This window comes from Cebidichthys violaceus, unplaced genomic scaffold, assembly GCF_023349555.1.
Source record: "Cebidichthys violaceus isolate CVI_PGR_0920_01 unplaced genomic scaffold, fCebVio1.0.p SCAF_2, whole genome shotgun sequence".
Classification (NCBI taxonomy): Eukaryota; Metazoa; Chordata; class Actinopteri; order Perciformes; family Stichaeidae; genus Cebidichthys; species Cebidichthys violaceus.
In genome coordinates, this window is record NW_027176372.1 from 6,294,670 (window position 1) to 6,322,315 (window position 27,646).

Below are 27,646 nucleotides of genomic sequence, written 5' to 3' on the forward strand. Positions count from 1 at the left end.
TATAACTCTACAAACTAATATACACATGTAATTTGAAAGAGAACAGTTTGGAGATAGTAGGCAGTCGTGCTCGCTCACTGTCTCTCTCACTCTCTCTCTCTCTCTCTCTCTCTCTCTCTCTCTCTCTCTCTCTCTCTCTCTCTGAATGTAGGTGTCTTCTTAAAGCTGGTTTACAATTTACCTGGACCTGTTGTCTTGTGTAAACCGAGAACGGATGTGTAAACAATAACAAATAAAAACATATTATATAGTGTAAATGTTGCTTCCGCGAGCAGAGATATTCTGCGCGGAGTGATGTAAAAGCGCTCGCCAAAGTACGTGCACAGCTGTTTGATTTGCACGCGCGGGACCTCTACATACAAGCGCATGGATCTAATTTGTGCTCGCGGATTTTGACACTGATTTGCCTTCATAGGCTGCCTTCGTGCTTATGTTGGAAGTTAGGTAGGCGGCGATGAGAAATGCTCGCTGTGTGAAAGCAGCACAGCTATAAGTCGCCGTGGCTAACGTTAAGGTTAGCGTCAAGGTGCGTTCACACTAAACGCGGCGCAGAAAAATAAGATGGATGAAATAAGACTTCAGTTTTTGTTGCTGCTGTTTACATTCCTCCTGATGCAAATTCCAAAAAATGTACAGAAATGTTCTACTGTTTTTGTTTAGCTTTGTTTGTTGTGTTGCACATGGGATACAATTGCATTTTTTGTACATCCCTGTGTTGATTAACTGAGTTAGCCGGATAATTTTCAGGATAAGATTATATAAATCACGCTTTTCGGTTCCACGAAGCAAGTTTGGCAAAATCACCATAGCAACACATCCATAAAATTGAACCTGCTCCAGCGCAGGTTAACTTAAGTTAGCTGGATAAGCTTGCCTCTCCCCCGGAAAAAAAATGTCAGCTCCCTTCCTCTATCCGCGATATTAGTTAGATTAGCATTTTATAGGGAGAGAGTTCTTCGAGATCGCCAAGATCCGTTATCACATCATGATGACTTCCTATATGAGCGCTATCGGTTTTTTATTTACAAGACCTTCTCGAGCCATACATTGCGAACACCACACGCCGCAGCCGAGCATTGACTGTCTCACAGACTGTATGCATAGCCTTGCGCTTTTTTGCGAGTGGTACATTTTTGGAGAGACAGCGAGATCCTCCTTGTGGCACTGGCACCTCAGTGTCACTTCAGCGGCAAGCGTCAGTCAGGTGCCACAACTGTGGCAGTCGTTCGGCGCTCGTTCGGCAGTCGTTCGGCGCTCGTTCGGCGCTCGTTCGGCAGTCATTCGGCAGTCGTTCGGCGCTCGTTCGGCGCTCGTTCGTTCGGCACTCGTTCGGCACTCGTTAATTAGCTGCCGAGCTGAGCGGGTGGAGCCACATTTCCTGACAACACTCATTGTTGTCACGATAGGATTTTGATTAAACTATATTACGAACTGTATTGCATCAAACAATAAACAGATTAATCGAAAAGTAGTAGAAGATTATTATTGGATAATAATTAATGGATAAATTAATATTAAATCGCATGTAGTCAACTATTGTTGCTAGCATACTCCCATCGGCCCACGTTTATTTATTTATATTTATTTATTTTTTCTTCTAATGTTACCTTGGTGTGTGCTTGCACCATAGACTAACAGTTGACTTGCATACGGTCATTCTATTGCCTTCACTTTTATTTTGACATTTGTTTACTTCCGGACTACCTCTGCGTCGCTCTTCAAAAGAAAAAAACAAATAATCCATAAAACAGACTATCAAAACGTACACGGACCAGGGGGGCAACAATCCTCTGACGCCTACTGCTCTGACTACTGGCGACACTCCTGTGACAACTGTTGGCACTGGCAGCTTGTGGCACATAATGACACCTACATATAAGCAGAGGAAGAGTGAAAATATTACTTCTTTTTTTTTAATGATTCGAAAATTTAGGCATAACCACTTGTCAGGGGCACTCTGTAGATGCTTGGATGTCACGAAAAAGTGAAAAACAAACAAAAAAGAGTGAAAAACGTATTAGTTATTGATTATTGCAGCTGGTAATCTTTGACTATTAAGGCCTAATAATAAAGATAGTAAAGATTGTATTTTTATTTCAAATCGGTCTAAATCATGACGTTGATGGCGGAAGTATTTAAATAAAGTAAAAGTTTAACCTGGTTGCTCACAGGCATACCGTTATAAGCCAGCTACATAGATTGACTTATTCGGACCGTTACTGAGTTACATTTCCCATCCGATTTCAATGGGTGCTGTTTATATTCAGGGGTTTATGATCTACGTGTTAGAAAACAAGTTTTTTCTCCAGTTAATTAGAATCTACTATGATGATAAAACTGATTTAAGGCAGCTGACCTATCGTAACAACAATGGGTGCTCTCAGGAAATGTGGCTCAGCTCGGCAGCTTATTGACGGGTGCCGAACGAGTGTCGCTCGCTTGCCACAGTTGTGCCGCCTGACTGACGCTTGCCGCTGAAGGGCCACTGACTAGTCACTGAGATGCCACAGTCCTGACGCCTGACTAACACTTACCACAGACTAGCCACTGCGGTGCCAGTGCCACAAGGAGGATCTCGGCCTTGCACCATTTTTGTACAGTCTGCGATGCGGAGAACATTGGGAAAGCCGCTGCATGCCGTGCTGTTCGTAAAGTTTATTTGGCACTTAAGAAACTTATGGATGTGTTAATTACATTACCATGGCACATATTGAATTGACTCACCATTCTGAATAATATTTTTGTGCTTAGTTTTTACTTGCTCCCATGTCGTCTTGATGGCTGGGTTGAAAGCACTCATAATTATATGACAGTGTTATTAGTATTATCATATTATTATTTATATTATATTATATAGTATTATTATATTAGCTTATCATTATTGTAGAAAATGATTAAGGTGGACTCATGATAAGAATAGAGAGAATCACACACAATTTATTTTCACTGCTCCAATTGATTGAATTTCTGATTATGAATAATACATACATACATACTGATCCACCCATACACAGATTCACACATATTCAAACTCCTACTTCTATATGGTAATCTACACATACATGTATTTACACATAGTACATGATACATAAGCACATACAGTACATATATCCTCATAAGTATCTACTAATTCGTATCAATTAGATACTCTTTGGGCTTGTTTTTATCTACTTATTCTGAAAGAGTTGAGATCATTATTACTCATTCAATGATGCATTCCATTAAGCCTACTGCCAGCAGGCACATTTAAAGAAATATAATCTGATTGATTGGGGTGATGAGGCACTTAAAATTAGCCTATACATTTTCCAAACACTTACGCATTTAACTTGTCTGCAATATTTTGCCATGCTTCTTGTCTAGCCCTCGCAGCAGTGGCGGTGTTAGATTTTGCCATGATTATGGTCTTGAAATCCTCATATGCGTTCATGATCATCTCCTGCTCGTCAGCAGAGAAAAAAGAGGCTCTTTCTTTGACATTCTACGGTTAGAAAATCATGGTTTCGGTGATCGACGCTTCCCCCTTTTGAAGTAGGACAGGCATGCGCAATTATCCTGATAACTGAAGTCTGGTTCAAATTAACGAGATTGTTTGAGCGCGGATCAGCCTTTGATGAACTACGATAGCCTGACTTCAATCATCGGGTTCATTTACGCTGGCTAATAGGACATTTGATCGACTTAGTTGAACAACGTACGAGGAACGGGGCCCGGCTCTCGATAATGTTTCCTATTATAATCTGCACTTCTGCAGGTTGCCTTGACAACAATTCCAGACCGTCTTAAAAACGGGTTTGAAGAACCAGAAAAAAATCCAGACTTCTGTCAAATCATCAACATTCTAATCTGAATAACTCGGTTATCCACGTACAAAGAATGAGGTCCTGTCCAAGGTTTACAAAACATTATGTATATTGTTAAGAAAACTTTGAATTTATGTGAACAAAATGAACATCACTCGTGTATATTTCACATGTTAGATTTTTTATTTTACACAGAATTTACAGCAGTGGAAATATAAAGAAGCGGACAAACAGGTGCATCCCATAGAAAGGACCTGACGACCTCCTAAACAGGACAAGAAATGACAAGAGTATCATGTCTAAATGTGTTCATCTATTTGTAGAATATACATCTTCACACTGGATAGCAAAATACCAATAATGCTATATGGCATCAGATCATACATAGGCATCAAGGCACAACATAATGGTATACTGCACGTTGATTATAGTAATATCTAAACAAACAAAACCCTCACATACCAGCGTGCTGGGTTATTCCAGGCCATTCCTCACTTTGTACTCGTGTACATCCGTACTGTGCTGCTTGAAGAGCTGCGGGTGGAAGACGGATACCACAAGTCGTTTAAACGCACCAAGTATTAGAACATTCGACACAACAATACATTAGAACATTCTTCATATTCACATTCTCATTATATTCAACTACATTGCATAATCTATCGCCATCTGGAATTAAATAAAAGGAAATCTTAACAATATAAGATAACCAATCTTCAATGTAAGATTTCTCTTTTAAACTACATTAATCAAATCAAGGAATGCTCCTTTTACAATGAGAATATCACACCAAATGCCATTAGGAAATATTTCATTATTGCTGCAAAAATTAAAATTAAGCAAACTGTTTTCTTTGTCCTGATCTACTACGCATCACTGAAAATCTAAAATGTGACATACGTTTTATTTTTTAAATAAAACATTGCTGCCCTCTCCGGGGAAAATGCACTTTGAGGTACAGTAAATGCTGAATAGTTTACCTGATACAGATGATAAGGAAAAAAAGTATTTTATCTTGCCAAAAGACAGGCCTAAACATTTCTGAATATGTCAGTTTGGTCTCCTTTCAAAGAGACAGGCATAAACGCAATGGGCAAAAAGAACCCCATGTGTGAATTAAACACAGAACTCTGACAACAAATGATCAGTTATTATAGATGATAAATTCATTTTTGAGAGAAACATTATGTGGTCATTTACCAGGCCCCAAAGGAGAGCAGATGTTCCAAAGGCAAGGCCCACTCTCAACCAGTTGGGATTAGCACTGTCAGGCTTGGAGCTTGTGAATACAGACCTGGATCCAACTGCAAAAAGAAGAAGAAAACACCACAATATCAAAAAACAAGCACACTGACTTTGGCAGTCAGTACTTGAAACAGCCATGAAGGGTAGCATCAAGATCATGGTTAAAGGAATGGACCCTTGCAAACCTAGAAGTAATTACTTGACAGCATGTATTTGAATTAGTTTTTTTTCCAAGAAGCAGGGCAGAAATAAATCGCACAAATCCTGAAAGAAGTTTGGTGTGAAATTCGAATACCTCTTCATACATGAGCGAAAGGTATAACGTGGATACAGATTGGATGACAATGCTTCCTGTTAACTAAACCAAACATAATATATTCGCCACTGCTGGGTAAACAATTTGGAAACCACCAACGTTAAATTAAAAAACACTGGCTTATAATGCGTAACTTAATGGGGGAGAAACCCGCCTGTGTGACTGCAGTGCTACATCAAGCTAAGCTAAGGTCAGGCTTCCAAATACACATACGTCACAACGTTCACGCTGTGAACAGCGAGACAAAAAAACGCATCTTTCAAAATCATATCCGTGAACGCATTACGACTATGTCCCAATCTTACCTTTACTGACGAAAGCAGCTCCAGAGAATAGCCTGTTGAAAGTCATTTTAGCTTTAGAGCAGCTCCTTTCATCCGATCTGACACTCCGCAATCGATTAAACGTCCTGGAAGACTTGAGTAGATGATCCCAGGATCACCGATAAATCGCTAGAACACTTATGAGAAAAACTAACAAACTAATAACATTTTACATTTTAAACTCAACAAATGTCTGGATTTTACTATTTTAAAGCGATTGCATCTTCATTGACATCACCCAGTTTTGCAATTTAGCTTGCAACTTTCAATACATCCACAGTGCACTGGAAACAGTACTACTGCCACATTCCACCTGCTAACCATAACAAATGTTGTATTTTGTAATATAACCGGATACATGTGATTGTGTCCGGTATATATGTACAGTTAAACATGTTATTCTTGTCAAAAGGCCATTAAGTGACACACAGCCACATACAGCCCCGCTTGTCCGTGTTTGACACGCAGACTCAGAGCAGCCTGACCCAGAGGAGAAGCACCATCGGCCATTTTGCTCGGAAGGGGGCCTCGGCGTCAACACGTGAGACGTTGGAGACTTACATAGTCCAGGATATCTGAACCCAAAGAGGATACTATTCATGTGTAACTCGACAGAGGCGTAGGAAGCCAGCACAATGCCCACAATCACTTTACCGCCGAAGGAGAATGCCCTCTTCAAGAGAATATTGGTAGGCTAAATGCCTGAGAAAGCGTTAGCTTGCTGGCTAATGCTAGTTTGCCATGTAGCCGTCAGTTGTAGCAGCCAGAGCAAGTAGCTAGGAAGTCGCTACTGAATTAACCCAAGTATTTCAGTCCACCAAACGCATTGTGATGTTCACGTCTCTGTTATTAACGAGTGGTTGTAACAGTGCAACTAAGGAAACAGCAATTACTTGGCTAACAACCAGTCGTGTGGTGTTGTAGGGCCATAAAACACAAGTAAAGTACAACAGTAACAGAGCTGCTCGGCATGTGACAGCAATACACAGCGTAGCGTTAAGTTAGGATAGTTGAGGGTGAGTGTCACGTTTTTTAAAACGTATTTGTCTGCAATGTCAATAAAGTTGTATCAACATTGTTCTTCAATATGCGGCCAATATAGTTCTCTCAGTTGCTGTTCATTCAGTGCTACAACAGTCTCGCTGACTGGACTATTTCTGCTGGTTTTCTGGAACACTGGTTTGCATTCAGCACGTACAATACTGTAAATGTGTTTGTGCACTTGAACCCGACTCTGCATTGCAGTCTGTTGTCCCTCAGACGCCTGGTGTAAAGTTTGCTCTGTCTGTTGCTGCAGAGATGCTACGAACACAAGCAGTACAGAAACGGCCTGAAGTTCTGCAAGCAGATCCTGAACAACCCCAAGTTTGCTGAACATGGAGGTAAGACACAAGCTGCCTGACAAGATTTATGACGTACAGAATGGATGACTGTGTAACTTATGTTTCTGCACGTTCACTTAAAAAGAACACAACCTCCCTTCCCCTCTTGACAGTTGTACACACATTTAAATAAATGTGGGTTTAGGTGAAAAAGCCAGTCATAGCAACTTAAAGTAAGAAAAAAAGTTTGTGTACAAACGCGTCAGCTGTGGGTCAGAGGTAGAACAGGTCTACCGCTAATCTGAATATTGGCGGTTCGATTCCCTGCTCCTCCAGGCTGCATGTCAAAGGATCTGTGCCATCGGTGTGTGAGTGATTAGACACTGCTGAGCAGATGGCACCTTGTATGGCAGCCTCTATCGGTGTGTGAATGTGTGTGTGATTACGTTGACATATAGTGTTAAAGCGCTCTGAGTTGTTGGAAGATTAGAGAGACGCTTTATAAGTACAAGTCCATCTAACGTTGATCATTAATGGCAAACAAATTGGAACAATAAAGCAAAAACATTGACACAGCAGTCTTTTCAGAGTTTGATTGTAGATTTTTTTTACACAGATACAAGTACTTATTGATATTTCTGTAACATAACAAACTGACATTCCTTAAATTAGCTTTTTTTTAAAGAAACATGACCAATATATGTGCTGAGTGGATCATTTTCCAGTCCTCTCTGATGGATAAACTATGTATTGACATGACTGTTTCAATGTGTTGTTACTGATTAGCTGATGTGTGCAGTGTTACTGATCTTGTTGTAATGTAAGCCATGCTGTTTTCCATTGGGAGTTTTTAGTGGTTTAGTAGAGGTTTTAAGAGGTGTACCTGTTATGCTGTTGTATTTTTTTCTCAACAGTGCCTCATACTTTATTACTCATGCCTGTTCCATTTATCTGGCAAGCTAACTTTTTAAATACTGTGAAGTAAACCGTGATGTTAATAAACCTGTAAACAATCTTTTGTGTAATCATTAGCTGTGTTCCCATTCACATATTTTTCATACAAACAATGTTTTTACGCTTACTTGAGGTGTTTTTTTTCCATTTGTGGAAAAAGAGTTGATGGATTAAACAGATAATGGAAACGCCGAATATATTCTGACGTAGTGAACATATTAACTCTTATAACTGATCAGCTGTTTCTGCTGTTTGCATTTTCCACGAATATTCCCATATGCTTGTCTTCAGATAGCCAAAGCTAATAGCTAATACTCTACTTCTACTTTGTTTACTGGCAGATGACAGCCATGCGTAAAGCATAGCCTAAGGCGGCCAACTACTGAGTAAACCATGCTGTAGCTGAGTTTATTTGTCCCAAACCAGTTGATGGAAATGCACCTGATTTGCATTTCCTGTTTTTAAATTTCAAAAGTTTGCCTAAAATTCCCTTTAATAATTCACTTCTTCAATTTAACGAAACACGGCTTGTGTCACTCTTGACAATTCATGTCCCCGGATGTCTCATCCCACCCCTACTTTGTGTTCCAGAGACGCTGGCAATGAAGGGTTTAACCCTCAACTGTCTGGGCAAGAAGGAGGAGGCCTATGAGCTGGTGAGACGAGGCCTTCGCAACGACCTCAAGAGCCACGTCTGTATCCTTTCACATCAGCCCCTCAGGACAGCCAGGTTTCATCAATTTGATGAAAACTGCAATTTGATGAAACCCGCAGAGTGGAGGTAGAGGAAAGACCATCGGAGAGACCCGTAACGTTGTTCTGAAACACATGGCGGAGGAAGAGAAATCAGTACGACCTAAGTCATCCAAGGTGTGGGAGCATTTCACACTAAAAAAATCGAAAAAGTGTGTTAATTGCAAGCTATGCAAAAGCGACATGGCACGGCACTGGAGCACCACGGTGATGATTCAGCACCTAAAACGTAAACATGTTTGAGTCCTTGATGAGGAGGAAGGGAGTTCATCAGCAGGTTAGTCACTACAGAATCCTACTGTTGTTCCATTTTGAAGTGAGGAACGTAATGTCCCTTCAGTAGCTCTCCTGGTGCTGCTGTTTACTCGTTATCCTGCTTGACAAGCATGACAAGTTAGCGTTAGCTCGTTAATAACAGTAGTAAAGCAGGGGTGGTATAGTTTGCAAGACTAAAGACACGTTTTTATTCACTCGCCTTTTCCCCGCCGATTCATCGATTAATCGATTATTAAAATAATCGTTAGTTGCAGCCCTTTCTGTGTGTGTTTTTATTTCCTGAACTCGCCCCTCCTCCAGGCTGGCATGTGTACGGCCTGCTGCAGCGCTCCGATAAAAAGTACGACGAGGCCATCAAATGTTACCGCAACGCTCTGAAGTGGGACAAGGACAACCTGCAGATACTGAGAGACCTCTCCCTCCTGCAGATTCAGATGAGAGACCTGGAGGGATACAGGGTGAGTATTGCAGGCGAGAGATTGTGCAGGGTCATACTGTCACCCACGGTCCTGCAAAATTAAGACTGGGGAGAGGATGACAGAGCACTTCAAGTCAATGTTGGACAGGATTATAAAACCTACATTTTATTGCCTTCAGTTTGCTTTGCTATGACGTTCTTCTCTCTCCCCAGGAGACCCGGTACCAGCTGCTGCAGCTCCGTCCAGCTCAACGGGCCTCGTGGATTGGATACGCTGTAGCATATCACCTGTTGGAGGACTTTGAGATGGCTGCCAAGATCGTTGAGGAGTTTCGCAAAACGCAACAGGTAGGCCAGAGCTATAGACGACTCAACAGAACTATACACGTTTCTGTACAAATATTATACGTGTTTAATAGACCCACTCTAACAAGACTACATTAACATTATAGGGCAGGGGTCTCTAATAGGCGCTGTCCTATCCGGATCCGGACGTATAACTGTTGGATAATTGAGAATTATCCATTTTGGCGGAGCGCTTCTATTTTAACCTGCACAGCTTTTCTAGCCTTTGCGGCACTCGGTCAGCAGTCCAATACACCAACCAATTACATGCATTGTAAATCATCTTACGTGATGCTACTCAGTCAATCGGATATATGTATTCTGAAACACATCGTGAGCCGAGTGACACACAGACAGGGGAGAGAAGTGGAGAGGGAGCGAGAGAAGTGGGAGAAGTAAGTCGGAGAAACAGTTTCACATGGCATGCTCTAAAAAGAGAGAAGTGGACCGCGAAAACAGAGCTTTTAACATAGAATAGACGGACTCTTATTTGTTCATTCTTCCTGGTGGCGCTACAAAACCACTCTGTCTCATATGTTCAGATACCGTGACCATTATTAAAAGCACCAATGTGAAACGCCACTACAAGACCAAACATACATCTTTAGACCAAACATACTCACTCCACTCTAAACTGAGGGCAAGATGTTAAGATGTGTAAAGATTGTTTATTATTAAGTTGACTGAGACCGTTATGATGTGAAATGGATTCAAAAGAGAAGAAAAAAGTTAACTCTTTGGAATTTTGGAATAGGGGTTAAGGTGGGGAAAGGAGATATTCACCGTGGTCCTCAGTAATTTGACTTATTGTTATAGAGAGCTCCAGGATATGGTCTGTAACAGACATTGACATTCCACAGTACCAAGCCAAAAGAGAAAGCCAAAGGGGGGCGGAGGAGCGTTGCAGGGGATAGACATCAGGCAAAGATACTGTGTTTTGTATTTGAGTCAAAAATCATACTCTCTTTAGTCAACACACAACAAAACGTATATCAGAAATTAATAGGGAAATATGACAAGAAAGTTTATGCCGGCTGAGATGGGAAAGAAGGAGTGTATCGATAAAAGTGAAATGCGATAAAGTTCAATGGAAATCATGAACAAGGAATTGTAGACTTCAATGTCCACTGAAACTTGTGCTTCAGTGTCATCTTCTTCTCGTGGTTTTATGACTGGAGAATTGGTGCCACCTACCGTTATTTCAATGAACCAACTCCTAATAATCGCTTTATGGTAGTGAATGGTGACAAGTATTTCTTGACATTTTCTTTTGCTGATTTTCTCTAAATTCGGTTGAAATCAGCTCGGCACAGAAGAAGAACTATGTAGGTTGTTATTTTCTATGACTCATGCAGTGTTTCCCATTCATTCCCTAGAGTCTAGGTTGGCCCACCACAGCTTTGACTCTATTACAGTCTGCACAAACTGAACATCACAATCAAAGTGATTCATAAATACATCATGAACTGAACGTCATGAAGACATAAGTTGGAAATGGCTTTAAAGTAGTAGTACTATAGTAGTGGTGGTATAGAAATAGTAGCTTTGAAAGACAAGTTGAAGTAAAATGTTATGACATGCTTTTTCTGCTGTCGGCTACTTTTTTCATGCGCCATTTTTAATAAACCAGTTATTTGTCACTGAAATAAGACTGGGCAATATATCAATATTATATGGAGGCTACATATCGTCTCAGATTTTGGAATTAGTAATAAGGGCATCAGTGTGGTCTCTTCCTGCTTTTAGAGGCTGCATTACTGCAAAGTGATGTCATTTCCTACAATATCTTACAATATGGATTAAAAGCTTTTTGGTTGGTAATTTAATAATTAGTAAGATAACATCCTGATGTCTGATTGGATGGATTACAGAGTTGGAAGATCTTCTATTTATTTACAATGTGCTGTGCTTGTGACTGGCCCAGGATTACTTCTGTTGTGCATCCTGTTATATTGTCAAATGCCATTTAATGTTTGTGCATATTTTGTCAATATTTAATTTCATAAATACGTAGTGACATGGGTGTAACAGTTGAGTTAGTAACATTTCTTGTCATCCTGTGCGCCCATCTTTTGTCGGTTAAGAGAGACATATTCAAGAGCTTTGGCAGGGAGAATTCAACTTTAAATGCTTTGATATAGAATCAGCTGTTCAGCAGGACCAAAAAGTTTAGCCCACATTTTGTAGTTTTTATGGAATTGAGAAAAGCCTTCTGGAAAAATGATCTCTGATATAGTCTACATTGATAACTGTAATTTAAAGTCTGTCAAGCATTGTCAATAATTGTTTGAGCCTTTGCCTTTGTTTAGAAGTTTTTGTGTGGACAAAGATTTTTTTGTCAAAGGTATTTATCTATTTCTTTTTTACGGAGGGGGAAAATATCCATTTTCAAGACTATCTGTATACTTGTAGACAAGGCTCCGAGTCCTGGTGTTCAACTTCTCATGTCTAGCAATGATCCTCTCTGTAGTTTCCACCAAAAAAAAAAAAAAAATCCAACATTGGAACACAAAGTGTGTGTGTGTGTGTGTGTGTGTGTGTGTGTGTGTGTGTGTGTGTATGTCCGTCCCCCCAGACATCTCCAGACAAGGTGGACTACGAGTACAGTGAACTGCTGCTGTATCAGAACCATGTTCTGATGGAGGCCGGCCTGCACAAAGAGGCCCTCGAGCACCTCAACAACTATGAGAAACAGATCTGCGACAAACTGGCCGTGGAGGAAACGAGAGGTGGGTTGATACCGACGGCGGTCACTTTGTTGGTGTGTTCATGCAGAGGAACTAGAGAGGTTCTGTCGGTTCTCCAGCTCTCTCTGGACAGAACGTGTGACAGAGCTAACAGAATTGAAGTTGGCTAAGGAGCACTTTTTATATTTCAGTACCGCTTCATAATTTAGACTGAATAACTTGTGTAATAAAACTATTAATAGTTTTAGTTAATGTTGAAAGTTTGTTGTGTGTGTGTAGGAGAGCTGCTGCTGAAGCTGGAGAGGCCTGATGAGGCTTCTGAGGTCTACAGAAGTCTCCAGGAGAGGAACCCTGAGAACTGGGCCTACTACCAGGGCCTGGAAAAGGCCTTAAAGCCAGGTGAACACTATCCTTGGGCGGTCCACGCGATATGGTGGATTGACTATTTCTACTGTAGCTATTCAAGAGGCCTGTACCAGAACCAAAATGATCTCAGAGTAACCAGTTAAGGGCGTATCCATTTAGAGATCCCTCACTACCCACTGACCGTATCACCGCGCAGAAAGAAGCATGCATCTATACTTAAAAACTGCTAGCTCACATAGCACCACTGAGCGATGATGTGGTTGACGGACATAGTTTGGAAGAGAGAAAATAGTTCCTACTTGAAACTGCCTGCAACCAGGGCTGTGGATTATCTTGTGTAAATTGGTCATGATTTCTAAAAAGAGAAGTTGCTCTTGAGTTTTTCAGATGCATTCATTTTAGTGCTTTGACCACCGCAAGCTGAGTGACATCAAGTTTCCTTATACAAGTGATTTTCAACCGCTGTGCCAGTGTACCGTGACAGATCGTCAGGTGTGCCGTGGGAAAATGTCCAATTTCACTTAATCTGTCAAAAAAATATTTAGTTGCTGCTAATAATTTGCCATTGTTGAGCGTCTGAGCCTGCAATATAGTGGCTGGCTAAGTAAGAAATACTCTTCCATCCCTGTGGGTGGCAGTAGGTAGCGCAAGACGGTAGAATTAAATGACGCACTGGAGAGGTTGCGGTGACAAGACGAACAGCGATGGAGAAATATTTGAAAAGAGAAAAGGCACACTCTGAACTGGGCCCTGGACAACATTCTAACCCAGATGAGAAGCCTAGTAAGGATCAACAAATTGAGAGACTTGTCATTAAATTGTCAGCATTTAACAGACATGTCAAACTCAAATATTCCGACCCTCGGTACAATCATATCATAACTGGCCCGCCACACCACAGAGCTCCGGGACGAAACGTGGCGATGTTAACTGTCCTTTTTGTGCGACATAACAAAGCGTCTCACTGCGCTAAACCTCCAGCTTCAGGGACGGGAACGTGTGATCACAGACATGTATGATGCAGTGAGAGCTTTCCAAGCCACGCTGCGCCTGTGGGAGACTCTGATGTGTTGCCAAACCGTGTCTCCACCGCTCCCGACTGCGCATTTTGCTGATAAACTGGGCGCACTTGGCACAGAGTTCACCCAGCGATTTGCCGACTTTGCAGTTCATACATTTTAATTTGAACTGCTCAGCAATCCGTTTGCAGTTAATGTGGAAAGACCACCTGTGCACATCCAAATGGAGCTGATAGACCTCCAGTGTAATGACACACTCAAGGCAAAGTGTGACTCTGTGGGTGCTGCGCGGTTTCCAAGCTTCATCCCCGAAACGATGCCTCAACTCAGCCTACATGCTGCTCAAATGCTCTGCATGTTTGGAAGCACATACTTGTGTGAGCAGCTTTTCTCCGTGATGAAGATGAACAAAAACCCACACAGGAGTCGTCTCACTGATGCACACCTTCACTCCATCTTGAGGGTTTCCACAGCACAGAACCTAACCCCAGATATTAATGAACTGGCAGCCAAGAGAAGATGCCAAACATCTGGCTCTGGTAGTATGCATAAAATAATGTAGCCTACCTAAACATGTATTCTTCTTGCACTTTGTCCAATATCCCTTCCATCCTGTTTATTAAATGTTGACCCCATTTGGCCCTCAACATAGTCCCAATTTTTAATTTTGGCCCTCTCTGTGATTGAGTTTTACACCCCTGGCATATATGCTGTATTATGCTAAAAGGTGTCATTTTGTAACTGTTTTTGGTTGTTGGTGTGCCACGGGATCTTTTTAATGTAAATAAATGTGCTGCGGCTCAGAAAAGGTTGAAAAACCCTGCCTTATACTGTAGAGAGCAGACATTTCTTCTGCCAATTTCTCCAACACTAGGCAGCTCGCACCAAAACAATCTAGATTGATAAATAGTAGTGGGGCAACTGATCGTATCACAGATCCTTCATTCTCCTACTGTCAGTTTACACACGGATTGGTTGTTTAAATTGCAACATTATCAGAGATCGGCGACTGGAAAAGCATAAATGGTGTCCTTATCGAATACTTGACTAAATATTGGTGGATAATGATCGTCAGTATAACTTTATTTCACACTCTGATGGTTAACGTTAAACTGTGTAATTAAACCGCAGTTCAAATGCGTGCTGAACCGTTTGGGGGTATCCGTACGGTACAACAACGGTCCGTTACAACACTACTATATAGTTGTGACAAAAATAAAGGTATGTAGGATTAGGTTGTTGTCTTTCTAATTAAGATTGTGAAAGTACAACTGATTAATGTGTATACCTGGTTTAATACCTGAGCCCAATACACTGACTAAACTGATGAGACTATGGCTTAGGTTGGCCACAATAACAGGGTGTAGAATTACTTTAAGACACTGGAAACCAATCAATGTCATGGCTTTAAATAAATGAATGGAACAACTGTTTAAGATGACATAATATGAGAGGATGACTTCTGGAATGTCAGGGAAAGAGGATGTCTTTAAGAAGGTTTGGGGAGCATTCTTGGCTTTGACAGAAAGGCAGAGTGTGTGATGGATAGAGGATGGATATCATGTGGTAATGTGTACCTTTTTCTCTGTACAGGTTAAACATCAATATAAAAAAATACAAAGAAATGTAGTGATTTTACTTTTAAAATGAGATTGGGCTGATGATTTGAAGAATTGACTGTTGGGGGGCGGGGAGCCCTGATGTGTATCCAATAAGTCTTTGGAGCCTCAGGCCATGTCCACATTACTCCGTTTCCATTTGAAAACGCATATGTTTTGAGTGTCCACACTACATTGGCGTTTTCGAGCACCGAAAACGGAGGAGTTTGGAAACGCTCCCGAGGACGGATATGTTTGAAAACTCCGGGTTGCATATTCATGTGGACGGTCGAAAATGGATACGTTTAGAAACGATGACGCCCACACCCGCGTTCGCTACTTGATTGGTTGTCTTTACTAGCAGCTGTTATCCAGTTAAAGTCTGCATTTTTGTGGAGGAAGCAGCTGTTATTGGAGCGATCAGTGAGCGGCGTGTCCAGCGGTGTTATCAGATCTATGGAGCGGCCATCTGAAGTCATGGTTAGCGGCTTTAGGGAGGGTGATGGACCCAAAACGGAGGACTTTCCTTTTCTTATTAATGCTTATTTTGTTCTGCACAACTATTGTGAAGTCCGCAGATAAAATGTAAAGGAACAAAAGCAGTAATTGCTCTCCATTCGGACAGATAGTTAGGCCACCAGCAGAGCTACGAGTGAGAACAGACAACAACAAAATCGAGGAAACGAGTGAGACGTGTGTTGACCACATTTATGGACCCATAATCTAGTAAACGTTTGTGTAAGTGTTGATTTTAAAGTAAATTTGATGAGAGAGAGAGAGAGAGAGAGCTCTGACGTTAAATCTGAAAAATAAAACTTCTAAAACGTTCCACGAACTGTCTGTTTGAGTTTATAGAGGAAGATTTTAGAGAAGATCTTAAGTATCAAACACAACCTTTCATTATTTAAGACTACTTTATTACTCTGTCGTATTTTTTTTAACTAAGCAACCAATCTACTTCCTGTTTACATTGGCGAATGCCCAGTTTACGTGAATAGTCACTTGATATTCGTTTTTTTTAGTGTAGACGGAGATCATTTCGAAAACGATGCTGAAACGCCAGGACAGAGATCGTTTTCGTTTTCGAGTAGTGTGGACATGGCCTCAGATGTCAGTTGATGTAAATCAGCTGTGCTTCCAGACATTAGTTTGAAAAGACTTTTGACTCGAGAGTTGATTTCATCTTTTTTCATAAACCATATGGGGCAACAGAAACGCCTAAAAGAGAAGAGTAAGAGCTCAGTAAAAAACACACAGTACCACACTTGTTCACTAGTGTGGTACACTGGGTGGCCAAAGGCTCTTAGTGGGGGAGGATATGTTCACTTTGGATAGTACTTCTTCTTACAGTGTGTGTGTGTGTGTGTGTGTGTGTGTGTGCGTGCATGTTTTTCCAGGAAGTGTAGAGGATCGTCAGAAGATTTATGAGGACTCCTGGGTGAAGTTTCCTAAAGGCCTGGTGCTCCGAAGACTGCCTCTTAATTTCCTCACAGGTAAACACTTTAAAGCCTGTAGCACCACCGTGCAATCTGTGTCAAAACAAATCTTTTTCAATGTGAAATCTAAATATACTGTATATCATGCTTAGTGAGCAAATGCCATCACCCCCCCCTTACTCCCCTGTAGCATAACTGTGCTGGACTGCTCCCTAGCTAGAATTTACAGGGCTGGACGTAACATGTTGACTCAGGTAATGCAAGATTGATTTAAGTACAGACGCTACCACTATTCAGACATACACATTTATTGACACATTAATTTACATGCACACGATGATTAAGAATATAATATCCAAATGGCTTATTCCGTTTTACCACAGTTTGTGACACAAACTCTCTTGCCTGTTAGAGGCCAGCTATCTGGCCTGCGAGAAGGAATAAGGGGAAAAAAATTTGAGACTATTTTAGTGCATGTAAAAAGAGTCTTTGACACACACATACACACAGGCAGATTCGGCCTTGCAATAAACTTTGACCAGATAACCACTCATCTCAACTCATGAAAGAACTTCATTGTTGAGCTCATGAAAGCTCAACTTGAGAAGCCTTCTAACAGCTTGATTGTATGGGAGATCATTGTGATGAGATGTTACATTTTTTATTGTCTTCATTTTAATAGGATCAAACCCTATACATTATTGTCATCTCTCTCAATACAAATCTCACTTTACTGTACCTTTTACTGTGTGTTGTGCTGGGCAGGGGAGAAGTTTCGTGAATGTCTGGACAGCTACCTTAGGATGAATTTTAGTAAAGGCTGCCCACCCGTCTTCACTACCCTCAAATCCCTCTACACCGACAGAGAAAAGGTACGCATGGTGACATTTAAAATAATGTGTGTCTTTATGTGTGTGTGTGTGTGTGTGTGTGTGTGTGTGTGTGTGTGTGTATATATGTACGTATATGTGTTTTTGACATTCCTGGTCTGAAATTTGACAACAATTTAACTTGTTTTCTTCCTATGCAGGTTGCAATCATTGAAGAATTAGTAGTTGGCTATGAAACCTGCTTAAAAGCCTGTCAAATGTTTAGTGAAAATGGTGAGTGTTGCCTTGTCTCTGGCCTTAATGTATTTGTTTGTCTGAATTGCACACTTTGACTTTTGTAAAATGTGTGTGCAGATGTTGGGAAGGAGGAGCCCCCTACCACCCTGTTGTGGGTACAGTATTTCCTAGCACAGCACTTTGACTTCATAGACCAGCCTGGCCTCGCTCTGGAGTACATCAACACCGCCATAGACAGCACGCCAACGCTCATCGAGCTCTTCCTCATCAAGGCCAAGATCTACAAGGTGGAGTAGAAACTCTACACATTTATATAAGGTTATTGACTTTGATAGAATTGGAATAATATTGGTTTTGTATCATGAGCATTCACACTTTCTGTGTTTTTTCCTTGCAGCACACAGGCAACATAAAGGAAGCAGCTCGGTGGATGGATGAAGCTCAGGCCCTGGACACTGCTGACCGCTTCATTAACTCCAAGTGTGCCAAGTACATGCTAAAGGCTGGCCTCATCAAAGAAGCAGAGGAGATGTGCTCCAAGTTCACACGGGTGAGAGACCGAGAGTGCGAGTCAAAAGAGAATGTGTCTCAAGTTTTTGTTGCCAGATAGTTTTGATCTGCTAAATAAATCTTGTATCCATCCATCAGACAGATGAGTAGTTTTGGTGCAGTGCCGTTGCATGTAAAAGAACATTCTAGTTTGATGATTAAATATTAGTTTTTTTTATATTTAGGGATGCATCGATACAGATATCACGCCGATACTGAGTATATAACGTGTGTATACACACGTTATATACTCTTGAATAACATTTTTATGACTGAAACTGGTTTTCATCAGGTTGAAACAAGCAATTAGTTTCAACCAATTTGTTGCATCCACTCCGATTCACTGGTTTTCTAATACCTGGAACACTCATTACATTCCCATTAGGTACTTATGCAATGGAAACATTGTTCAGTAAATAGGATGGACCTTTGATACGACTGGGCAAACAGAGATATTTCTAGTTCGCTCAGCTCATAAAACCCTTTGGTTCAGCTACAAGCCAGGAAGCTAACGTTGGGATGTGAGAGATGATCGATGATGTCACAGAGTTCAGAGGGGCAGTGTAACTTCTTGCAGCTTGTGTGCTAGAGTTGTCACACAGTGGTGTTCAGAAGCTGAGGCACTGAAGGACTACACTCATAGTTGTAAATAAGATAATCAAAATTTCTTTCAGAATTGAGTATTTACAAAGCCCATTGCATTAGCTGTGACATTGGAAGTGTGTGTGCGTGTGTGTGTTTCAGGAAGGGGCGTCTGCAGTAGAGAACCTGAATGAGATGCAGTGCATGTGGTTCCAGACCGAGTGTGCCTTAGCCTACAAGGCCATGAACAAATTTGGAGAGGCCCTGAAGAAGTGCCACGAGATTGAGAGGGTAAGCTTCCACAACCATGGTGTACCGGGTGTACCGATATATTGATCTGGATATTCAATGATCAACAATCCAGAATCATTGATGCAAAGTGAAAGCATTGATACAAATCATCTTAAAGATACACCTTTTATTTTGAAATTACCTCTGCACGTCTGTGTCACTTTGTATTGTTGCCACTCAGTGACATGTAGCATTACTATTGTGTAGGAGTTAATCCAGGTGTATAAACTGATACCCCCCTCACACACACTCTTACACATATCCACACAATCATATTTTCTGTCTTTTTTGTTATTGTTATTATATATCCTATATATTGTTCAGATAAGTTATTATCAATATTACGTGATAATATCTAGTATATCTTCATTTTGTGTTCTCTATAAATGTTTAACATTATTTAGGTGTTTTATGGAATTTGCCAAAATGTAGATGCAATTTATGAAAGTCAGGATTTTCCCTTATCCGAATGAACAGAAAACAATTTAGAAGCACTTTATTTTTACAAAAGGATGGAATGTTTTGTTTTTTAACTGTATTAAGGCCTTTTCTTTGGCTGGTTAATAATTCTTTCAATTATTAGCCAGCCCTAAAATTAAAATATCATGTCCGGATTTGTAAAGAACAATTTATCACACATTTATCTCTACCGAGACAAATACTTCAGATTATTATGACATACATTTTAGACGTGTTCTCCACTGACCCCCCCCCCCCCCCCCCCCCCCCCACTTCCATCAGCATTTTGTGGAGATCACAGATGACCAATTCGACTTCCACACCTACTGCATGAGGAAGATGACGTTGCGCTCCTATGTGGACCTGCTGAAGCTGGAGGACGTGCTGCGGCAACATCCTTTCTACTACAAAGCTGCTCGAACCGCCATCCAGATCTACCTGGTGCTGCATGACAAACCTCTGGCCGACGACAACAAGGAGAGCCAGGCGGACACCGGTCAGTGCCATGTGTGCGCGTTAGCATGCGAATCCACACTCATGTTTCCCATCCCAATCCACCTGAGCCTGGCACACTTAACGTAAGCTAAAGCACAGAGTTTGTGTCACCGGGGTGCGTCTGTAAATACTCTCTCTTGAGTCATTGACCGCACTCTGGCACAAACTGGACCGTTACGTAAATCTGGTGCACTGTTTAAATGCACCGTATTCAGAGTGCTATACTCATGGAGCTCCAGAATGTACTCTAGACCAGGGGTCTCCAACCTTTTTGAAACTGAGAGCTACTTCAAGGGTACCGAGTAGTACAGAGGGCTACTTGTTTGATACAAACTTCCTGAATAACAAAGTTGCACAGATCACCTTTTAATAATAACAATAATATATGTGAAGAGATTGTCTGATCACATGTCAATGTTAATTATTCCTCATAATAATTATTAATAATGATTTCCACAACAATGATGGTAGTAAACAGATATATTTAAACATGCAACATTTATTTCTGTTAATCTGTTTCAACATTTGAAAGTCAGAGGTATCACATCTCTGATATTTTGTATCATCACATGATCAAAGCTGGTTACTTTTGCACATAGCGCCTGCTGGTGAATGATGCAGTGGTAATGTAGACATTTTGGGAAGTCTGGGTCACCTTTGCATTGTGCAATGAAGCCTGCATTCTGGTGCGTCATGGCGGGATCCCCGTCTGTTGTTACCAACACCAGCTTTTCTAATGGTACGTTTTTCTCCACGAAGAAACTAGTAAAACGTTTCGTCTATAGCCGAGGGGGGGATCCAACCCTCCAAGGCGCGCAAGTGTCTTAGGGCGCCCGCGTTCAAACCTCTAGTCTGGGCCTTTTCAGACGGATTGCGTTGCCTCACCTCTACCCCCGCCACCCACGAGTTGTTTCCCCGACGGCCTGTTCCGAGGACTGATGGACTTGACGACGGGGTGCGCTCGCGGCGCTTGTCGGGAAGCACCCGCCATTCGAAAACCTAGTGCGGTGCGGCGGCCTCGTCCTGGCTGTCCGCCTTGCGCCTCCGGATACCCAATTCTCTTATGATAAGACATTAAATCGACATTAATGCAAGCGTTTTTGATTAAAAAAAGAACAGCAACTACATTTTTTATATGGAGCTCCATGGTGACTAGTGCTATTTTTAGAACATGCCTTGCGGGCGACTCACATGGTCCCCGCGGGCACCGTGTTGGCTACCTCTGCTCTAGACATTCTGTCCAAGGAGATGGAGCAGCAGAGCACCCAGCACAGTGAATGCATGTGCGCATGTGTTACAAACAGTAGCATTGTCAGTTAAAATCATTTTTACAATTTCTTTGCAGAATTTTTTAATTTCTGCTTATTCTTTTTCAAACGTTCCGATCAATGGATTGTCAAGGTTTACGCCCATGATGTTTATAACATTCTCCCAGTTCCACTCCTACCACGTGTTGGGAACTGCGAATATGATGACACATATCAGGTAGTATGTAGGCTAATTGTAGTTTCACTGTAAACACCTAGAATAAAGTAAATTCCTTTATGTAATTATGCTCATTGTAAATAGTGAAACTGTCCAGATTGTGCCTATACTTCTCTGCAAATACCATTATTGTCTCCTCAGAATTGTTAGACAGGAGTGTTGTACAATAAGAACAGTAAGTAACATCAAATACAATGAGAAGCAGGATGATTCTGTGTTGTTTCAAATTGTGTCTCAAACACCGCCATCTGTTTAATTAATTGTATTTATGCTTTTATTAGATAGGTGTAACATAGAGATTGAAAGGGAGGGATGACAAATGGCGTGCAAAAAAAGTCCACAGACCCACGTCATTGTTTTTGAATGTTTCATCTGCCAGATGTACCGCATCTTCGCGATTGTTCAACTTTAGTGTCTGTGGTTCCATATTTTCATGAACAGTTTGGTAGGAACAATACTAGTTTGCTGTTGGTGTGTCTTCAGAGTGTCACTGTTGATTAGAATGCACCATTTGCTGTTTTGCTCTCTGTAGAGAATCTGACAGACAAGGAGCTGAAGAAGCTGCGCAACAAACAGCGAAGAGCCCAGAAGAAGGCCCAGTTAGAGGAGGAGAAGAAGAACGCGGAGAAGGAGAAACAGCTAAAGAACCAGAAGAAGAAGAAAGAGGACGATGATGAGGAGATAGGAGGGCCCAAAGAGGAGCTCATACCAGACAAACTGGCCAAGGTGGGCTCATATTTCTCAGTTATTCCGCCATGACAGAAGCTTGTAGTAGCTGAGCTGTGTGAATACAGCGTCATGTCATAAAAGTGATGGCTGTGTGTTAGGGTTGAAAGTTACTGTAAAGTCACAATTAAAGTGACCAAAATGATCACGCTTATTATTGTTATTATTATTATTAGTAGTAGTAGTAGTATTAATGCTAAGTTGTTGCTAACTTTGGGCCTAAGTGAACTAAGTTAGCATGTGCACTTTTTTTAGCTAACGTTAGCCAGTTATAGCTCTGTTGAAACTTCCTTCATCCATTTGGGGATAAAACCGTTAAGGCTGGTAAGAAATAATCAGGGAGCTGCAGTGTTGGGGAGTGATATCACATTTTACAGCCTCTCTAGTTTAATCAGTCATGACTTATGTGTATTCTAGCTAATAATATAGGCTGGATGACTAGCAGGAATCACTGAGGCAAACAGTCAAGTCCTATATTTACCTAACTCTGTGACAGGCCATGTTATTTCCTTCAGCCGGTTACAATCCCAGTCATTCATAAATTAATGTGCTTCTAATTGCAGCCTAGTCGGTGCTAATAGCTTGCTTTATGCATCATAATGTAGCTAGCTGGAGTGGAGTTGTATGCAGTTGCTGAACAGAGCCATGATCTGTTTGGAGACCAATAACAAGGAAAAAATACATTTAGATAAAAAAATAAATCAGTCAATATCACATAATGTGCTTGTTTTTTTTAATTGCGTGGAAACACTTTTCAGTCAAAGGTGAAACGACTCAGGTATAGCGGTTTATAGTGGGACTTGCGTTCGCTTTAATAGAACCAGCACCAAAGCAAAAACAGAGTGCTGTCATGGCGACGTAAGGACTCTTCCTCCTTTTATATCTTCCTCAAGAGTTTTAACGGAGGCAGATTCCTTTTTTTCCCATTGAAATATAATCAAAAGTTATGTCTTCCCTGTGTGTGATGTGTACAGTGTTTGAACTTCTTTTTACCAGGCAGAGAATCCTCTGGAGGAGGCGGTGAAGTTCCTGATTCCTCTGAAGAACCTTGTGCGCAACAAGATCGAGACTCACCTCCTGGCCTTCGAGATCTACTTCAGGAAAGGTCCAACCAGTATTGCCAGCCTCTTTTTTTTATTATTTATATATATATATATATATTCTGTCTAATTTTTAAGATTATTTTAAATCTCGGGTGTAACCGCATCATTACTTATTGAAGTAACATTCTCTTTTTTTTTTTTTTTCCTCAGAGAAGTACCTGTTGATGCTTCAGTCGATAAAGCGGGCTGTATCCATAGAGCCCTCCAACCCATGGCTGCACCAGTGTCTGGTGCGCTTCTTCAAAGGAGGTAGAGATGCTCTTATACTGTTTTACCCGAACATGCTTTTTGGCTGATAGAGAGTACTGATCCGATACCTTAGATACTGGTTTCGGTATCGGAACAAGAGGCAGTTATAATCCACACTGAGCTGATGGTGCATAGCATATTACTGGGGGTGTGGGGGAGGGGCTTCAAAGTGACATGAAGAGTGTGAAATATTGTGTGATCAAAGTGGGAAACCTTTATGTCTGGATTGTGGAAGCATATAGGTCAAGTATACTGCAACTATACTGCAACCACAAACTGTCCATAATTCACTGAGTCTGTGGGCGTTTCCTCAATAGTTTGACGTGCCTCAGTGTGAGCTACGATTCATATGGGTCCTTTAGTGTGTGTGTGTGTGTGTGTGTGTGTGTGTGTGTGTGTGTGTGTGTGTGTGTGTGTGTGTGTGTGTGTGTGTGTGTGTGTGTGTGTGTGTGTGTGTGTGTGTGTGTGTAGTACGTGAGAGTGCAGACCTGGCGGAGGCAGTGAGGGAGGTGTTGAAGCAGGAGATCTCCAGGCTGTTTGGGGAGAGCAACCCTCAGAGCTTCAACAAGAACTACCTGAGTCAACACTCCAGCTCCATCCCACACCGAGTGGCCGGTAAACACCACTCTCTCACTCTATCACTCACACAGGGTGACACTCCTCAGGATTATATCTATCTACAGTTTCAGTGGAAACTTGATGAAGCTACCAAGAATGGACTTCACATTGAAGCAGGTGATAGCTGGTGTCCAGCAGGGTCCGAGTTATGAAATGAGCCTCACTTGCATGTTCATATTCAATGAGGGAGAACGAATTTATGTGAACATAAAACTTTTTAAATATTTAACTCTTTTTTTCAAAGAAAAAACATTTTAAACATAAAATGATTATTCACAGTAGAGTATTGTATGTCTTAGAGGGCTTGTGCTGTCATATAAAGCTGAAAAGGTCATGGATATTGAATATAACAATTTCAAGGCCAGGAGAAGTTTTGGAAAAATACATAAACCCAGTAGGTTTTGTAAAAGTTATGGCACTTTGCTTCACAAATACAATAACTACATTACTTTAATCCAGCATATCACTCGCTGCACTTGATGTTGGGTGTTCTCTACATGGGGAGATGCCAGATTACAACCTTTTGTTCCTATTTTTCATAAAGGCATGGAAAGTTCTTTGTAAATGTATTGGTAATAATGTGTCTGAACCCTGATCTTAAAACATGTTTGAAGTAGGAGCTGTTGAAGTGATGTTTGTTTGTCCTTCAGTCACTTCCATAAATGTTCATTAAAGTGCCACAAAGCCTCCTTATAAGTCCTTTAAAGGGGTGTTGTAAAGTAATGAATCTGTTCTCTCTCAGGTTGCCTCCTTCGTGAATTTGAAAATGTATGTTGAAGCCGTAATTATTAATCATCATGAGAATAAGGGACACTCAACCCTCTCACAATGAATCCAATACCAATGTGTTCATCAGCTTTATCCTTTAAAGGTAGGGATGGGTGTGGTTAGGGTTTTATAGATACTGCCACTCTTATCAATACTCCTTATCAGCTCGGTTCTTTAATGAGACTCTTATCGCTTCTTTTTCCTCACTAAATAGTTGCTTTTTAAGATGTTATTTAAAAAAAAAAATACAGAACAGGAATAGAATTTATTTATATTTCCAATATAACAAAATATTTTTTTACAGCAGCAACAGTAATGTTTACAACAGCAAAGTCACTTTATAAAGTCATTAATATCTCACTGGAAACAAAACTAAAAGGTAATAAATAACATTGCATACAAGTTGCATAGTGGGTAGTGTAGGTTTTTGACAAGGAAGAAGGTGTGTAATAAGCTGTGTTCAGCTGCATCAATACTTCATTTTATCAACATTAAATTCAATTCAGACTTGCGTTGGGTTGAAAGTGTTACAGGTGGACCTAGTATGATTGCCAATGTGACCTTTATGTAAAACTGATTCATTTTTTTTAGACGTGAGACCAACATGTAAGATTTGCATGACGAGGGGCTGTTCTGAAGGAGCCTGTGTTCAGAATGTCTCTGTGTTGCGTTCCCAGCTGCTAGGATGATGGTCCACCTGGAGCCTCTCTCTGATAAGATGGCCTGTGAGATAGCGACGGCTCTGGATGAGTCACTGTCCGGAAGAAGCATCCAGGTATGTGATAATTCATTAAGATTAGAATTGTGTGTTTTTATGAAGACAAAAACACTGTAAACCATATAACAAAGTAAAATGATAACATTTAGAATATAGCGGTTGAAATGATTTTTGGGACTATAATCAAACAACAAAGGGATCTGTATCTGCCAATATGGATTATCAATGATCAGTATTTAGTATCAGCGGCAACAAAATGTGATCAGGGATCTCTGAAAGTTATTTTTGCTTCCTTTTTTCTTTTGTGCTGTGAACCGTGAGTTTTATGATCCGTTTTTTGGGGTTTAAAACATACAGACTAACTGCATATTTTTCTGTGCTGCAGATCTGTACTCAGGTGCTGGAGGCTGTGCGTGACGGACAGCTGGGCGAGGGCCAGCAGAAGGCTGCTGAGGCTTACCGAGTTGCCTGCCATAAGATCTACCCCTACAGCCTGGCCTTCATGCCTCCCGGTTACCAGGACAACAACGCCACAATCAGTGCCAACGGAGACCTGTCGGCAGGAGAGCACGACGACGTGGCAAACGAAATGTGAGCTGGAACGAGGAGGAGATGCGAACACGCTGCCAGACGCCTTAGTCTGCCAACACACCCGTTTTCCTGCCCCCCCCCCCCCCCGGGCTACGGCCCCGCATTGCACTGATCTGGATGGACTGAGCGCCACAGAAGAGACAGGAAAGGGAGCTGGCACATGGAGGCAGGTCGACGCCCATAGAACTTTTTTTTAATTCTAAAAAAAGGCCCTGTGCACAGTTGTTCCGTAACTGAGGAAAAACCCAGATAAATACGCTCTGTAGAGGCAAAAGAGGATACTGGGAACTGTGGACCTGGATGGCTCCTTTAAACACAGTCTAGGTTTTCTATGACTCCCGTGTTTTCATGCCTTCTTGTCCTTCTTGTAGGTGCATCTGCTTCTCACGTTTTTAAAAGTAATTTATATATTACAAATGGATTAATAAAACAATGTTTGCAAAATCAAAAAGTACCATTGTGATAGTGAGAGTGTTGTTGAGAATGTGAGCTGCTAGTTACCATACTACAAGTTCTATGCTCACATGAGGGCGCTGTCTGCTCCCAACACGCAACGTTAATTGAAGAGTAGGATTAGGGGACATGCAGACCAGGACTGAATGTGCTTTGTTAGACACAACTACACAAGACATCCTACTGATCCTTTCACTTTTCGGCGTCTTTTTACTTTGATGGGGAAAAGCTGCGAGGTATCTCATGAAAACCACTTGTTTCCAACATGTCCGACACACGTCGACTTGCTCTTATTTAGAAGTCCGACTAAAGGGGACTTGTTTTAATTGATTGCACTGGCGTTAGTGGTGAAACGGACCATTGTTGATCCGTGATTTCTACTGATCCTCCCTCGCGGTTCTGCTTGCATGTGAACCGCAAATTAATTACACAGTTTAACGTTAACCATCGCAGTGTGAAATAAAGTTTTACTGACGATTGTTATCCATCAATATTCAGTATAAAATATGTGATTAGGACATCAGCATTCATGCTTTTCTAGTCTCTGATCGCTGATAGTGTTACATTGTAAACTACCCATCAGTGTTTAAACTGACAGGACAGTAAAAATTAGTATAAAGGTAAATTATAA

General features: G+C 41.2%; 2 protein-coding genes across 2 annotated transcripts; one reads left to right on the forward strand and one right to left on the reverse strand.

The window, feature by feature from the left end:
* Window positions 1–3,965: 3,965 nt before the first annotated feature.
* Window positions 3,966–5,782, reverse strand: ndufc1 (NADH:ubiquinone oxidoreductase subunit C1). The gene is made up of 4 exons (XM_068714201.1): window positions 5,670–5,782; window positions 5,004–5,107; window positions 4,266–4,337; window positions 3,966–4,068 (listed from the first exon to the last, which is right to left on the reverse strand). The coding sequence occupies exons 1-3, from the start codon at window positions 5,713–5,715 to the stop codon at window positions 4,278–4,280; spliced, it is 210 nt and encodes a 69-aa protein (XP_068570302.1). The 5' UTR covers window positions 5,716–5,782; the 3' UTR covers window positions 3,966–4,068; window positions 4,266–4,277.
* Window positions 5,783–6,111: 329 nt separating this feature from the next.
* Window positions 6,112–27,013, forward strand: naa15a (N-alpha-acetyltransferase 15, NatA auxiliary subunit a). The gene is made up of 20 exons (XM_068714200.1): window positions 6,112–6,376; window positions 6,985–7,069; window positions 8,555–8,659; window positions 9,293–9,450; window positions 9,624–9,758; window positions 12,331–12,484; window positions 12,722–12,841; window positions 16,823–16,918; window positions 17,627–17,733; window positions 17,892–17,964; window positions 18,046–18,215; window positions 18,326–18,478; window positions 19,222–19,350; window positions 20,092–20,305; window positions 22,322–22,515; window positions 23,512–23,620; window positions 23,769–23,867; window positions 24,339–24,482; window positions 25,931–26,028; window positions 26,357–27,013. The coding sequence occupies exons 1-20, from the start codon at window positions 6,323–6,325 to the stop codon at window positions 26,564–26,566; spliced, it is 2,607 nt and encodes an 868-aa protein (XP_068570301.1). The 5' UTR covers window positions 6,112–6,322; the 3' UTR covers window positions 26,567–27,013.
* The last annotated feature ends 633 nt before the right edge of the window (window positions 27,014–27,646 follow it).

What these genes read in the sequence shown, in the direction of transcription:
- ndufc1 (XM_068714201.1), bottom strand. Translation starts at nt 5,715, where the DNA reads ATGACTTTCAACAGGCTATTCTCTGGAGCTGCTTTCGTCAGTAAAG. An exon ending in AGCTGCTTTCGTCAGTAAAG is followed by an intron (nt 5,108 to 5,669) that starts GTAAGATTGGGA and finishes TTCTTTTTGCAG; the next exon opens with TTGGATCCAGGTCTGTATTC. An exon ending in CTGCTCTCCTTTGGGGCCTG is followed by an intron (nt 4,338 to 5,003) that starts GTAAATGACCAC and finishes TTCCACCCGCAG; the next exon opens with CTCTTCAAGCAGCACAGTAC.
- naa15a (XM_068714200.1), top strand. Translation starts at nt 6,323, where the DNA reads ATGCCCACAATCACTTTACCGCCGAAGGAGAATGCCCTCTTCAAGAGA. An exon ending in CAAGTTTGCTGAACATGGAG is followed by an intron (nt 7,070 to 8,554) that starts GTAAGACACAAG and finishes TTTGTGTTCCAG; the next exon opens with AGACGCTGGCAATGAAGGGT. An exon ending in TCAAGGCCAAGATCTACAAG is followed by an intron (nt 18,216 to 18,325) that starts GTGGAGTAGAAA and finishes TTTTCCTTGCAG; the next exon opens with CACACAGGCAACATAAAGGA.